This window comes from Xenopus tropicalis, chromosome 2 (assembly GCF_000004195.4).
Source record: "Xenopus tropicalis strain Nigerian chromosome 2, UCB_Xtro_10.0, whole genome shotgun sequence".
In the NCBI taxonomy this organism is placed as follows: domain Eukaryota; kingdom Metazoa; phylum Chordata; class Amphibia; order Anura; family Pipidae; genus Xenopus; species Xenopus tropicalis.
Window position 1 is genome coordinate 103,730,668 of NC_030678.2, and position 15,224 is coordinate 103,745,891.

A 15,224-nucleotide genomic window follows, 5' to 3' on the forward strand; every position below is an offset into this window, starting at 1 on the left:
AAAAAATCGCAAAATACCGATCTTTACGAAAAAAACGCAATCGGACTCATTTCGACCCATTCGTGGGTTAGTAAATCAGCCCCTCAAGGTATGGAGATCCAAATTATGGAAAGATCCCTTATCCTGAAAACCCCAGGTCCCAAGCATTCTGGATAACAGGTCCCATACCTGTATAGTATAATGTTCAAAATGTTGTATAATCATGTGTTTTTCAGCAAAAATGCTATCAAATGGCTTAAAATGCACATAAATCACCTTTCCTGTTTCCCCCAACCCCATGTGATCATAATAACACTCATTATTTTTCATAAATATTAGCAAATTTGTGGTAAAAAAAAAAAAAACAACTATGCAGGTTTTGAAAAATTTGCCCAAATTAATACTAAAATGACTTTACTTCAACAGCATTTCCACAAGTGACCACATTTTCAGTTGATAATCTGTGTCTCCTTCTATATAGAGAAGAAAAGTCATTTTGGCATTTTACTGGCAATAGATTTGCCACATTAGTGCCACATAGAACACTATATTTATTCAGCAGAAAGCATTGGCATACTTGAGTAAAGAGCCCTTGAAGCTTTCTCTGTTTATTTAAGATCACACATTCCTAAGGGAGGGGGGAGTGAGTTTTAGGAATTCTTATGGGAGGGGCGAGCAGGAGAGGGGAGAGGAGAAAACTGTGCAAACTCTGGTCAGGGAATGAAGGAATTTTCTGAAAGAGGAAGTCTGATGCCAAAGAACATGTTTACAAAAAAGGAGACAAGAAATCCTTTGTTTCTTTTGATAGAGGACTCAGTGCAGCGTTTCTGTGAGTACTTATGGCTGTATTCAAATAGACCTTTCTGATAAAGCTTACTTAGTTTTTACCTTTCCTCCTCCTTTAAAAGAAATTATTCACTCGCTAGGAAATAGAGGAATGTGACTTGGTCACTGATATTTTGGTCAAATGATGTTCTTTATAACTTGCATGAAGTGACAAAAAAAAAGTTGCATTTAAGTTGTACAGGTATAGGACCACTTATCCAGAATGCTCGGGACCAAGGGTATTCTGGATAAGTGGTCTTTCCGTAATTTGGATCTCCATACCTTAGGTCTACTAAAAAATGTATAAAACATTAATTAAACCTAATAGGATTGTTTTGCATCCAATAAGGATTATTTATATCTTAGTTGGGATCAGTTACAAGGTACTGTTTTATTATTACAGAGAAAAAAGGAAATCAGTTTTAAAATTCTGAGTTATTTGATTAAAACGGAGTCTATGGGAGACAGGCTTTCCGTAATTCGGAGCTTTCTGGATAACGGGTTTCCGGATAAGGGATCCCATACCTGTATTGAAATTTTACATTTCTGTCAGAAAATATTTTAAGCAAAGTTTGCACTTCATAAATAAATTTAAAAAATGATTTACATTTATTTACATTCATTTTAATTTAAATACTATTAATACACAGACACAGTTTTTGTTTTGAGCACTATATTTCTACTACAATTACCTAGGACACATCTGTTTAACTGACAAATAAATGTGGTTTCAGGGTCACACTCCCAGACATAATGTTGCACCTGATCTACATTTATTTTAGCTCTTTATCTTTCTCAAAATGTCAAAATCTGACCTACTGTTCTAGAAAAAGCCACTTCCTCCAACTATAATTGGAAACACAAGCAATATTGCAATGTTTGTAGGCCTCTATTAAGATCTTGCCTTTATTTATTTTAGATTACAATTTAAAATATATGATTATTTATAAACCACCCACTGAAGAAAGCTAAGAACCAGGCATCATGCAGAAATGAATATGAACACTCCTTACAAATATCTACAGAAGATTTACGGTCTGTGGTTCTTTGGGTCTTTGCAATTTTCTGATGTGTTTAAATCAGAATCATATTTAAAAACAGAACTTGTACATTGTTATTTCCTGCAGTTCTACTATCCTTGCTTGCATAACATGTTTAAATTGTAAGTATGATTCAGAATATGGATCTATCCATTCACTCTAACCCTAAGTTCAACCCCAACACCTCCTACTTTCTGCTTTTCAGTTTTTTCATTTTTTCTTGTCCACCACATGTTTTGCCTTCCCTGCTCCTATTTGGTTCTCATGCCTGCTCCTAGTTAGCATGGTTAACAGAAGGCAACAGTCTATGAATTTCAATGTATACTTTGGTGTACTGCGTTTACCTTGCATCGCTGCTCATTTGACATTCCAGCTTGAAAGCTCCAACTTCTAGTTTCCCTTTTAATAGGAAAGCAGACAGCCGCCACTTAACAAGAAGGTCAAAAACCATTAATGATTAGCTGGCAGCATCTGCATATTAAGGCCAAAAGCTGCTGAGTTGAGAAGAATGTAGTTTCTAATAGCATAGGGCCTGATTTTCTGAATGTATGGAAGTTATAAAGAAATTGTTTTTAAAATCCAGATTCCTCTCTGGTGACTGTGGGTCCATGGGGACTGCAGATACAGCTTTGGTTGTATAGCAGCCTTGCATATTAAAAACACACAAAAATGATGTACAGATTTTTTGTTTAGCTTAACTTCCCCAAGGCTTCATTATCATTTCACTTATACATTTCCTACTATTCTCATTCCTTAAGGGTTTTCTAGTTGTTTCTCTCTCTACCTTATCATTATAGCTCCATTTACATTTTTTCTAAAAGTTTTTTTTCCCCTCCTCACTCTCTCGTTTCCTGTTCTATTTTGTACAGTCTATCAACTTAAAGAATTCTTGTGGTTGGGTGTCTTTTTCTTTTCACAGGCACAAAACCAAACCTCCAGCTGGTTTACCCTAGTTATGGACATCGTTTCTCTGCTCCTACCATTGTGTTTTAAAAGTAAAACAATTAAAAAAAAATAAGGCACCTCAGATAAGCTTTCTTCCTTGTGCTCCCAATACATCATGTGGCACAGAACCATGCTGGTAGATATACATTAGTGCTCTTACAAACTACAATTAATTTCTTCCATTATATCTTTTACATTTTATCTGAACTCTTCCTGCACCACTAACATTTTATTACATGTATTGCATTGCTTAGATTAACTGTACTTTAATAACGTCTTCATTTAGATTATGGAAATATAACTTAATTTTTAAAATTGTCATTTGTCAATGTACATTTTCTAACACACCAAGCTCCCCATAAACTTAAAACAAGCAACTGTTTTTTCTTGTGTGAATTAACCATAGTGACCATAGTGGATACTTGGGATCCAGAGGATCCAGAATCCTCCCGACCCGGGGCTTTCCGGATAAGGGATTTGGATAATTTAAACATGATTTAAACCCAACAGAATTGTTTTGCCTCAAATAAGGAGTCATTATATCTTAGTTGAAATAAAGCACAAGGTACTAGAATTATTTTCTTATAATGGAGTCTATGGAAGATGGCCTTTCCGCAATTATGAACTTTCTGGATAATTGTTTTCCGGATTGTTAACGGATTCCATACACGACAAATCTAAGGCTTTGGTTTCCAAATAGGTTTTTTCGATGCTGTTTCTTAAAGTGATTTTACCATTTCCTAGAAAAGGTACTGGTAAATATATAAGATTAGGTTGTTTTCTAGATGAGATGCCCAATTAGTAACTGATTTAAGAAGGTCATCTCTTAAGTTGTTCCAAGACAAGTGTAGATTTGTGCCATTTTATAAAAGGCGAATAAAACGTGTAAAATAACATTAGGATAAGTGTTTCGGGGAGGGGGGGCGGGATAAATGAATTCTAGATTTATCTCTAGCCTGAGGTTTACTATAAAATCTTCTCTGCACACAAAGCATAACCAAGGCAGTAGAGACAATACATATGGGTAGGTTCATTTGCTGTCTACTGTGCACCTCATTTCCTGTTTAAAAAGAGAATCATGCAAGGTAAACTTCAAAACTGGAATCTACCATGAGAGCTTGAAGAAAAGCTTTTGTGTAATAAAGAAGAAAAACTTACATTGCACAGGGGCGGAAAACAATCTGAAAAGATATTATGTCTGGTAAGCACTTACAAATTAACTTTGTGATGATTTCATGCTTCTGTTTTGTGCACTCACTGGAAATGTTGATTTATTTTTATTTTATTCTGGTGGAATTTTAGATTAGATAATCTTGTAACACAGTTAGGGTTCTATGTATTATGCATGCTAACGCACCAAGGCACATAGATAAAATATGAGAATTGTCCAATGCAAGGGAGAAGGGGCTGGGACTAAACTAATTATGCTCATGTTGTAAAATGGTGTTTGATATATATTTTTACTACTATTGCATGAACTATGAATAGCTGTTATGATTATGGAATGTATTGTCCACAGGTATAATTTTATTTATCACCATTGCCACCTGCTTGCACTTTAATGTAAAATGCCTGACTTTTGCTTGCTAGAACATTTTCACTCCAAAAGTGCTTGGAAAGTTTTAGTTTTACTGCTGGCTGAAATAAGACAATGGAGAATGACTGCCATCAGCCTTATACTTTAAAATATAACAACAAAGTACCACACTCAGAAGGCTCAGTTAAGAAAATAATTGTGTGCAGATAGACTGACACATAGATGGATGTACATACAGACAAACAGATAAGTGATAGATAGATGCATATTTATTATGAGGGGGGGTTCTTGATCAAATTTCTACTTTTATTTACTGTATAACTTTGGCGTTCCATTATTCTTGTAAGTAAAATACAAATGAAGACTAAAGCGATACCAAAATAATTCCTTGATGATGGGAATAGGTTTAAAATGCAGATATCATGGCATTAAGAGAGAATACAATATTGCATTTTTTTACATTACATTTTATACTGTAAAATAAAATAATCACAAAACCAAACTGAAAAGCATTATTTATTGCATACATGACAAATAATGCCAGCTAACTCAAATGTACTGCAGGCTGACATATACATCTTTCTGCATTTATTGTTTGCCACATTATGTTTAGTCATTACCGTAGAGGCCAACCAAGGTTTGAAAGAAAACATCTAAATAAAGATCACACTTACCGCATGCAATTATTACCGCATTTAGAAAATATTTTTAGATAAGGTTGAAGTCCAGTATATATGTATAACGTTTGGATACCACTATTTATTTGCTCACGGTTGCATTACTCCTACGCATCTGTATTCTTCTCACATGGTTTCTTCCTTTGATTTATGTATTTAGCCCAGATGACGTTAACAAAGTTCAACATGAACAAAGTTTATTCATATATAAATTAAGGCCAGTTTAGATGAAGCATATACATTTAAACTTAAATTCTATCGGAATAAATCATTAATGAATTAATTAAAAAACTAGTATAATATTATTAATATTATATTATTTCAAAGAAGTTTAGAATTGTGTTTCACTGCAAAGTTCTACATTTGAGTTTTTGGGTTTTTTATATATTTCTCTGGTATAAAGAATAGGCATGTATCCCTTTCCAATAGTTCTGTGCAAATGGCTAAAATAGTGCTTAAAACACCATATTGTCTTATGAATTGTGCTGCTTGCTATTTGCCTTTTTTTTTTTTTCTCTTTGAAACCCAAAGGGTTTTCTTTGGGTATTAGATTGTATCATCAAAGCATATTAGAAATTGGCTTTCTTTCCATTGCTTTATAATACCACCCAAATGTCACACATTATAATCATATTTAGATCAAAATAGTGCTGTTATATGTATAGTACTGACATTTAGAGGAAATGTGTAGAAATAAATAACAGTATTGTTTTTGTTTTTTTCTGTTTCAAGGAGATTGCCAGCCATTCATAGTGCCACTAGTAATCATGTGCATGGCGTTTGTCATTTCGCTGACTATTAACATTGTATACTTTGTGGTCAAAGATAAGAAAGGTAAGGACCATACTTTAAAAACTTCTTTAGATCGTGTGATTTCTATATAAATTAAGGGGGTAATTTACTAACTGTCACCATTTTCCCAACATTTACTATGCGTCCAAATGGCTAAAAATCTAAAAATTTACTAGATAAAACTAGCCAAGATCATGTAGAAGTCACTGGCAGATGTCTCTTCCCTTACCTAAAGATTCTTTCTTTAGCTTCAGAGTTTTTGGATTTTTGTGCAACAATTCAAATTTGCAAGCCAAAATATTCAGAATTTTCGTGACTATTTCCACACAGACTTTTTCATTTCAGATTTTTTAGTAAATGCCAGGCATTCGAATTTATTTGAATTTGAAAATAAAAAAGAAGAGAAATATTTTAGTAAATCTGCCCCTAAATATTCAAGTAATTCTTATTAATGGCTAGTCATAAAAATTTTGTGTCCATAGAGCAATTCTTCCCATTGTTTTCTATGTATAGGAACAGTTATCCTAGCAACATGTTCTTGGACTTGATCATTTTAGAATGAGATAATTTTGTACATTAGGGCTTGGGGGTGGATGAAACAAAACACTTGGATGCCTACATCTAGCTCAGTGCTTCCTGCTTAACAGGCCTGTAGTAGACTGTTACTTCCATATGCAGGGCTGCCATCATGGGGGTACAGGGGGGACAATCGTCTCGGGCCCGGACGTTTTTAGCTTTAAAGGGGGCCCGGCCATGCTAAAGTTTTCTTAGCTCAGGCCCCCTTTAATCAAGTCCGGGCCCTGTTCCTCCGGCTGCGGTGGCATCCTCCGCTATGTGCCACTACTTCTGCGCTTTTATAAGGTTGCGCCCGTGCGTGTGACGTCAGTACGCACGGGCGCAACCTTACAAAAGCGCAGAAGTAGCGGGGAGCCGCGGCACATAGCGGAGGACACCACGGCAGCAGGGGGGAGGGAAGGTGGGAACTGGCAGATGCTTGTGGGCCCTGGGGGAAGCTGGAGGATGCTTTGGGGGGGACCCTGGGGGAAGCTGGAGGATGCTTTGGGGGGGGCCTGGGGGAAGCTGAAGAATGCTTTGGGGGGGCCCTGGGGGAAGCTGGAGGATGCTTTGGGGGGGCCTGGGGGAAGCTGGAGAATGCTTTGGGGGGGGCCCTGGGGGAAGCTGGAGGATGCTTTGGAGGGGGCCCTCGGTGAAGCTGGAGGATGCTTTGGGGGGCCTGGGGGAAGCTGGAGGATGCTTTGGGGGGGCCTGTTTAGGGGGGCCCTGGCTACCAAAGTTTTAGGGGGCCCTAGGCTGGCTAGCAATGATTTAGGGGGTACGTGCCCTGGCACCAATGAAAAACGTAACTCCTGGACACCAATGTTTTAGGGGGGCCCTGGCTACCAAAGTTTTATGTCCTTTGTATTGATGGGAGGGGTCACTGGGGGAGGGGCCATTGGGGGTGTGGGCCCAGAAAACTTTATTGTGAGGGGCCCCGTGATTTCTGATGGCGGCCCTGTCCATATGTAATAAAAAGAACAAAGTTTGTCCAGGAGCAGCAACTCATGGCAACCAATAAGATCTTGCTTTTAAAAAGGTGACTGGAAAATGTTACTTTGATTGGTTGCTATAGGTTATAAGAAGTGTAGCAACTTTGCTCCCAATATTACATTACCCTATTATACAGTATATACAGTAATATTATTATATAGTATGTCACATATTGGGCTTTTATTAATTGTGTGTATTATTATTAATATTTGGCCAGATGAACGTAAAGGGTGTTGTAGAATCTAATAAAAACTGAAAAAAGAACAGAATTTTCATAATGCAATAGTCTGCATTAGACAGTGTGCGCATTTTGCAAAACGCATTTCTACAAACCTGCATAAAGGAGGTGTGTATTTGGAACAGATAATAAAGAATTAGGCCACCACTGATGTACATATACCAGTCAATGAGCTGTTTCTTACTATTGGGAGTATATTTATTATCATTCGATTGTTGATTCATAAATCTCAATTGAACAAAAAAATAAATCATTTACTACTATGTAGATGAAATAATAATAAATATGTCATTCTGTGTTATTGACACAATGTTATAGAGACTTTATGAGCTGTAACAAGTTGAGGTCAGTTGAAAAGGATCTATCATAACCGACTGTGTAAGACAGAAGCAGATTTATTAAAAAAAGAATTTTCAAATGTTCATGTTGTTTCAAAAACTTGAGTGTGGTGAATATGGAACCAGTATTGCGTGTTCTAACATTCATCTTGAGTACATCCTGGGTGTTTCTGACATTCCTGATTTCAAAGTTGTACAAATCTTTTAGAAGAGGAAAATGCTTTTGAGGATTTTATACCTATATATCATATCAATCTTTCATCCTATCCTGTGACAAGCTGGCCATCCATCTCATCCTTAGTTTTGGCATTCAAAGCTTCTTTTCTGGTTTATATAGCCATATTGCACTATGAGTGAGAATTTTCTACATTTCAGCCAAGATTATTGCATTTTTTGTTTCATGTTAAAATAGTTTCATGGGGGGTATTGATTAAGATACAGGCACACATTCAATGTACAGTATTCAAAGCCTTCAGTGTTTGTGTATATAAGGCTCCCCACTGTCCATGCTGCATTTGACCTGCAATATCATTTGCCCTACTGCCTCCTGCTCTCTTTACAAAAGTTATTAACAAAATCATATTTTCTATGTTTTTTTACAGCTAAGAACGTTTTCTATTACAGTGAAGGTGCCATAGGGTATGTTATTCATTTATACTTTTTGTTTTACTTCTGGTAGTATAGCAATGATTATTAGACTAAATGGGTACAGAAAATCCGGCTTCTTTTGCCATCCCAAGAGAACAGCTAAAAAAGTGTTTTGAGCAGTGTTTGGGTCAGGGGTGGTTAAGGATACATCACACAGATTTTTTGTAAAGGCTTCAGGCAATGTGTTGCAACCTCCCTTAGCATACATGAGATACTAAAGGCAAAGGCAGGATAAGTGATACCTTAATTTAATTGCTAAATCCATATATTCAGTCATGTTTCACTGCAAGATGCACTACGAGCATATACTAGTGGTTCTGGATGCAGAGTTACATGAATGGACATAAAAGGATTGGCGTGCATATGTCTACCCAATGCCAAAACTAGAAATTACTGGGCCTTCCAGGATAATCATTTTAAGACCCCTTTAAAATTTGGATATAACACATTTTTCATAAACATATACTGAAACTGTTTATTAGTCAGTTACTCACAGGGTGACAGCCTTGTCATATAGGTGTGTATATATATATATATATATATATATATATATATATATATATATATATATATAGTATACAGGGAGGAGCACACCCTATACAAGTCCAAATGCCCTTGGTGCAGGTCAAAAAACAAAAATATAGTAGAAAGAGTGCCGCACACACAGGGACTTGATACAAAAGAAAAAGTGGTTTTATTGAAAAAATTCCAACGTTTCGAGCACAATCTGTGCTCTTCCTCAGGGACAAACCCTGAGGAAGAGCACAGATTGTGCTCGAAACGTTGAAATTTTTTCAATAAAACCACTTTTTCTTTTGTATCAAGTCCCTGTGTGTGCGGCACTCTTTCTACTATATATATATATATATGTATATATATACTCTGTGCACATTGGCATACAATTAATTATATGGCCTTAAAATATTAACAAAAAAAAAATATATATATATGTATATATATATATATATATACACACATATACAGGTATGGGACCTATTATCCAGAATGCTCGGGACCTGGAGTTTTCCAGATAAGGAATCTTTCTGCGGTTTGGATCTCCATTACTTAAGCTAAAAATCATTTAAACATTAAATAAACCCAGTTGGATGGTTTCGCCACCAGTAAGTATTAATTATATCTTAGTTGGGATCAAGTACAAGGTACTGTTTTATTATTACAGAGAAAAAGGAAATCATTTTTAAAAATTAGAATTATTTGCTTATAATGGAGTCTATGGGAGACGGGCATTCCGTAATTTGGAGCTTTCTGGATAATGGGTTTCCGGATAAGGGATCCCATACCTGTATATATAAATACATATATTTGTGCATGTGTTGACATGATTTGGATCAGCATTTAACATTTAGCACTGAACACTGGGCAAGTACCTACAATGATAATTGTAAGGGTGAAGTCAAGGTACAGGTCACGGGATCAGATAGAACTTGGCATCCACAGGATTCTTGACAAGCAGCAAATGCTTTCTAATTGTAATTTCTCACTGATTCTTTGACTGTTCTGTTGCGGAGATAATGTGCCTTTTAATTACGTTTTATGTTTTGTGTGTGCTGCAGGTATGAACCACAGTATATCGAATCCAACCCTATTTATGGCAACTTGAACCAACCAATGCTCGGTAAGTAAACTGTATTTATTTTTGTTTTGCTTTCTTTTCCCTTCAACATTAAGGCAGTAGTCCTTCTTTGCATCTGTGTGTAGAATAAAATTTCTACATATGTCTGTGACTCTTGCAACTTAATGTGGTCATACAAATCTAATATTAGCTGCCAAATCCAAGCTTTTTGGCCCTTGTGTAAGATGAAACAACAACCAGCCCCAACTGATACCTGACTGAGATCAGCCAGATATTGATTCGGCAGGTTTGAAAATCCCATCATGAGGACAGCATCAGATATTGATGTGTTCTTTTTCCGGTCACTATGTATAGGCCCTATTACTATCCAGTTGTTATTAATGCAACTTGCTAAACTAAATTGGGCTCACTGAGTGGCCAAATAGGGCAATAATCCTCTCTTTTGGATTTCACCCAGAAACAGGTACTGGTGACACCTCTCCTGGCTCATAAAATGATGTTGTTGCAAAAGCAATTTAGTTAAACCATGCCTATTATACTTGGTAACTGCCTTCTTTGGGGCCAATACATGGGTTAATGATTGGACATGAAGCTTGATCTAGACAAAACCTGACATACTGAGTGTCACCATATGAATTGTCCTTTGACCAGCATATCTACTAAACTTCCTTCAAAACATTTTCTTTTACTTCTTGAAACAGCTGTTTTTGTTGCAATATTAGCAAAGTTTACCAAGAAGACATATTTTCTGCAGTATTTATAATAATAAAGCTACTTTTGAACTCCTTTTCATTGCAAAATAGGCTTAGGGGCATATTTATTATACACTGGTGATGTTGACTTACACACTACAGTAGATATGCCCCATAGAGTTGCAGGTAAATAACTTAAAAACGTTATTTTTTTGGAATCTGTGATCATAGCAAGCAGCACTTTGTGAAAGTTGTTGTCAAGACAAACTTTATCATCTCTATTTCTGGGTGACAAGTCCCTGCAAGTTGGATTTCCAAGTTTTAAAATGTACCAGTAAAACCATCATGATTTAGTACAATAAGCAATTAATCTCCCACTTGTAGCAGGTCCTTTGATAGGTTGTACATTGGAGCTTAGGTTCTATTTTTTTGTAAACCAATTCCATTTATCTTTACATTTTTGCATAAAAACCTACATAGACAAACCTTTTCTGTAAATGTAATTAAACGTTGTGCCAAATAACTGCTAATAACATGGATCTGTAACCACAAGCAGTACATAAGCACATCTGTAAGACACTTACTAAGTCACTTCTGTGACTAATATGCTCTGCACAGAACAACACAGTACTATTTACTAGTGTTCAGGAAGTATATTCTATAAAATTACAATACCTTATCTGATACTCCGGCCCAATGCTCTTGTTATTAGAAAACTGCACTGGGCAGGAGTACTTCTGTATGAGCACCATATTGTGATCTTCTCCTATTGTCCCGGGCCAGTGAATGCGCACCAGGTGAGAAAAAAGGAAGATCACAATGTACCCTGGCCGATGCAGTTTTCTGCTTACAGCACAAGCCCAGAGCATTAGGTAAGCTAGTATAATCACTGGGGAATGCCTAACAAGTACAAAAGGATTTTGTGCAATAAAAAGCAATAACCTGATACTAGAACATCCTCATACAAAAATACCATCCTATTATATATTTTGTTTTTAACTTCTATGTTTTACAGAACATATAGATGACAGTTGCTATGAGCAGATGACTGCTCCCCACTCAAGTAACAGAGAAGGAGTTCAGGTGAGTCTTTCAAACATGCTGGGCATGGTAAATGCAAGGCTGGGTAATGATTTCCATAAATTTACTTGTTGTTACGTATAACAAGAATCATCAGGGCTCATTTCTCATGGATTGTTTTGACAGTAATTCTGTGACCGTTGCCTTCTTGTTTCCCAGAATATTGGGCAATGTGTCGCAGGAAGTAAAACATGGTGTAGCATTCCACATCCACTAGTTGGCTAGATGATACAAGGGAACATGCAAGCCACATGTCTTAGGGTATATTACCTATGACATCTAACTCTTCCTTTATTCATAAAATTCCTAGCCAGATCTTTTCCACTGTTATACACATAAGGAAAAATTAAACACTTTTTATCTGGTTGTTAGCTAATACAGGCAGAACCAGAGGAGCAAATGTGCTATGCAGCACTGGACCTCAGCCCTAAAAAGCCAAGGAAAAAAAAGAAAGCGAATCAGACAGATCTTCAAGGTTGCATGGATGACGAAACACCAATGGAGAATGGAAATATTTTATCTGAATCCAGCATATACCTTAACAGTGAGCAACTAACAGCTGAAAGCAATGCTGAGAAGGATCTAATTCATGATGACCCAAAGAGACTTTATCACATAATCCAGAAATCCAGAAACAACATGCCCTCTGAGGGAACATGAATGGTCCAAGAACATCTGGAATACCTGAAAAGAACTTTAGTGTGATATTTTGTGCTTCAAACTACAGTATATTTATAGAGTTGACATATTTGGCAATTATTTGATTATTTTTTTTGTTAACAGTGGTTTACACATACCCCCATATGTAATATAAGGCACTAAGTTTGCCGAGGAGCAGTAACTTGTAGTAACCAATCAGTAGGTAGAATTTACTGGTCACCTGTTTAAAAGCAAATGTTATATTAGCTATGGGCTACTGCTCCTAAGCAAACTTAGTGCATTTTATTACACATGGGGATTTGTGTATTAAAGAGTAGAAATGTATATTTGTTAACTATTTCAAAATTCCATATGCTAAAAGAGTGTATATGTATATATATATATATATATATATATATATATATATATATATATATAAAAATGTCTGCAGACTGTATATATTAGGAATTCACATTAGGCAGCAAGGTGTCGGTTATCACTCAATAAGGTGGTATGCTTCTTGACTGCAATGTGAAATGTCAGGAACAGAACGCAGCACACTTTGTTGTTGTAGTTATGTGTACACCGTTATATTAAAACAAGCAATAACAGATCAACCAGGGGAATTCAGAAGGATTTCCATCAGTTCAATCTGGTTTTAGATTAAAAGAGCAAAAAAGGTGAAATCATTAAAGGGTGCCCAGTTGTTAGGCACCCCTCAGTGATTCTAGTCACTTCCCTGCTGCCCCTGCTTTATGCAGTTGAACGCATACAATTTCTGTGGGGTATTAGTGCACTGTGCAGCTCTGCAGCAGCACTGTGCACTAATACCCATCCAAATCCATATTCTTCTCTGCATATGGGTGTTTAAATCCAAAACCCTTAGTAATATTTTACAGAGTGAGTACTATCATTACGCAGGGCTGAAACTAGGGGTAGACAGGTGAGGTGGCCTGCCTCTGTCATTACTGCTTGATAAAATTTACAGAAGGATGATAAATCCATCCCTAAGTTTCAGTAAATACAAGAGTGCCAATTTCTAATGTCAAAAAAATTGTTCTGCATCATGCACAAAATAATCATTAACATCATTTGTATTTATATAGTAACAGGCAAAAGTTTAATGACACAACACAGGAACATATACATAGAATACATAGGGAGAAAAAAAAAAGAATAAAAATACAATCCTTTCAAGATGTAAAAGGTTTGTGTTTGAAATGACTGGTAATATTTACAAGTGTTTGGGAAGTATATTCCATAAAATAAAAGGCTTCTTTACATTTGGTATCACAATGAATAATGACATAAAATAAGTTTAAAATGACAAGATTGAAACAAAACACAAATACAATGGAGATAATATGGCCTTGGTGCTAAATAAAGGTAAGTGCACCCATAACAAATAATTAACAGTTAAACTAACTTGCAAGGATGCTTTTCATGGATAATATATCCAGAAAAGTTATATTAAAAGAGATAAGAGCACCTTAAAGCATTTGGTACAAAGATTAAATTCTTACTAGGTAAATATTACAACCACATTTATATGCTTATACAAAACGGTTATTTTGTCAATGTTTGTAGATTCTTTTTTATTTAAAGGTATCCAGACACAGATAAGTATTACCACGGCAGTGACATCACTAGGAGTCAGTATCCTGACACTGGAACTTTTTCTTCCCCGAAAGCGGTCTGTTTACAGGGTTACAGAAGCCTCAAATCAAAAGCTTGAGTGCCTAAGGAGCACTTTAACCAGTCAGTTTGCTGCAGGGGGGGAAGAAAAGGTTTCCTTGGCCACAATATCAGGTCCTAGGAATGGAACTGCTAAAAACAGATGTCTCTATTGCAGCATAACCTTGATGGCATGTATATTTAGAAATGCTTCTCCTAAATGACACATTTGTTTATATAGTCCATTGCATTATATCCAGTGCAGCTCCTGCTTTTTTATGAGAACTAACCATACTATATGGCACACTGCTACAGTGATAACCAGCTTCTCTGGCATTTCAGCAATCAAGGTGTTTATACGCAGTAATTATATCTGCCATGAAATACATCAGATTTAGCATTTAGCATCTTATACGAACTAGATGACTGTTATTTATAAATAAGCTGATTTACATGCTCAGTGATAGCTGATCTTCAGCTTATTGACAAAAAAGTAAGGTCATTTACATGAATTTATGGGCTTTACTCCACAGTTGCAACTCATAGCAGCCAACGAGAATCCACAGCTTCCACTCAAACTTTTTTCTTTTGTTGGTCTTACAGCCATTAACCAATAAATCAAAGATAACAGACAACTGATTGCAATGGGTTACTACTCTGGACAGAAGGTTAAAATTACAAAAAAGCAGTTTTATGGATACATGCAGCGAAGCTCTTAAAGGAACAGTAACGCATAAATATTTAAATACGTTATAAGTCACAAAACATATCTAATATTAGGTCCAGCCTATCCCACCTTGCCTTTTTTAAATGCTTCATGTAGAATTTTAGTGAGGAACTGCTCCATAGCAGCATGGCAAAAAGGCAAGGGGTGCTTGAATTCCTGTGTGCACTGACCCAGAAGTTGTCTTCGTGTCAGAGCACCTTCAGCACTTAAGCTTTTTATCAGCTTATGGTAGTTGAAATTTATGATCGCAA

General features: G+C 36.2%; 1 protein-coding gene across 1 annotated transcript; it reads left to right on the forward strand.

Moving 5' to 3' along the window:
- The first annotated feature begins 3,764 nt into the window (after nucleotides 1-3,764).
- On the forward strand, nucleotides 3,765-13,746 carry LOC116408860 (T-cell receptor-associated transmembrane adapter 1). Its single transcript, XM_031896985.1, has 6 exons — nucleotides 3,765-3,990; nucleotides 5,736-5,837; nucleotides 8,522-8,558; nucleotides 10,142-10,203; nucleotides 11,869-11,936; nucleotides 12,306-13,746. Exons 1-6 carry the CDS (start codon nucleotides 3,984-3,986, stop codon nucleotides 12,591-12,593), a joined length of 564 nt encoding a protein of 187 aa, XP_031752845.1. The 5' UTR covers nucleotides 3,765-3,983; the 3' UTR covers nucleotides 12,594-13,746.
- Nucleotides 13,747-15,224: the final 1,478 nt, after the last annotated feature.

Coding starts and splice junctions, on each gene's coding strand:
- LOC116408860 (XM_031896985.1), top strand. Junction 10,204..11,868: donor CTTGAACCAACCAATGCTCG/GTAAGTAAACTG, acceptor TATGTTTTACAG/AACATATAGATGACAGTTGC. Junction 11,937..12,305: donor GTAACAGAGAAGGAGTTCAG/GTGAGTCTTTCA, acceptor TCTGGTTGTTAG/CTAATACAGGCAGAACCAGA.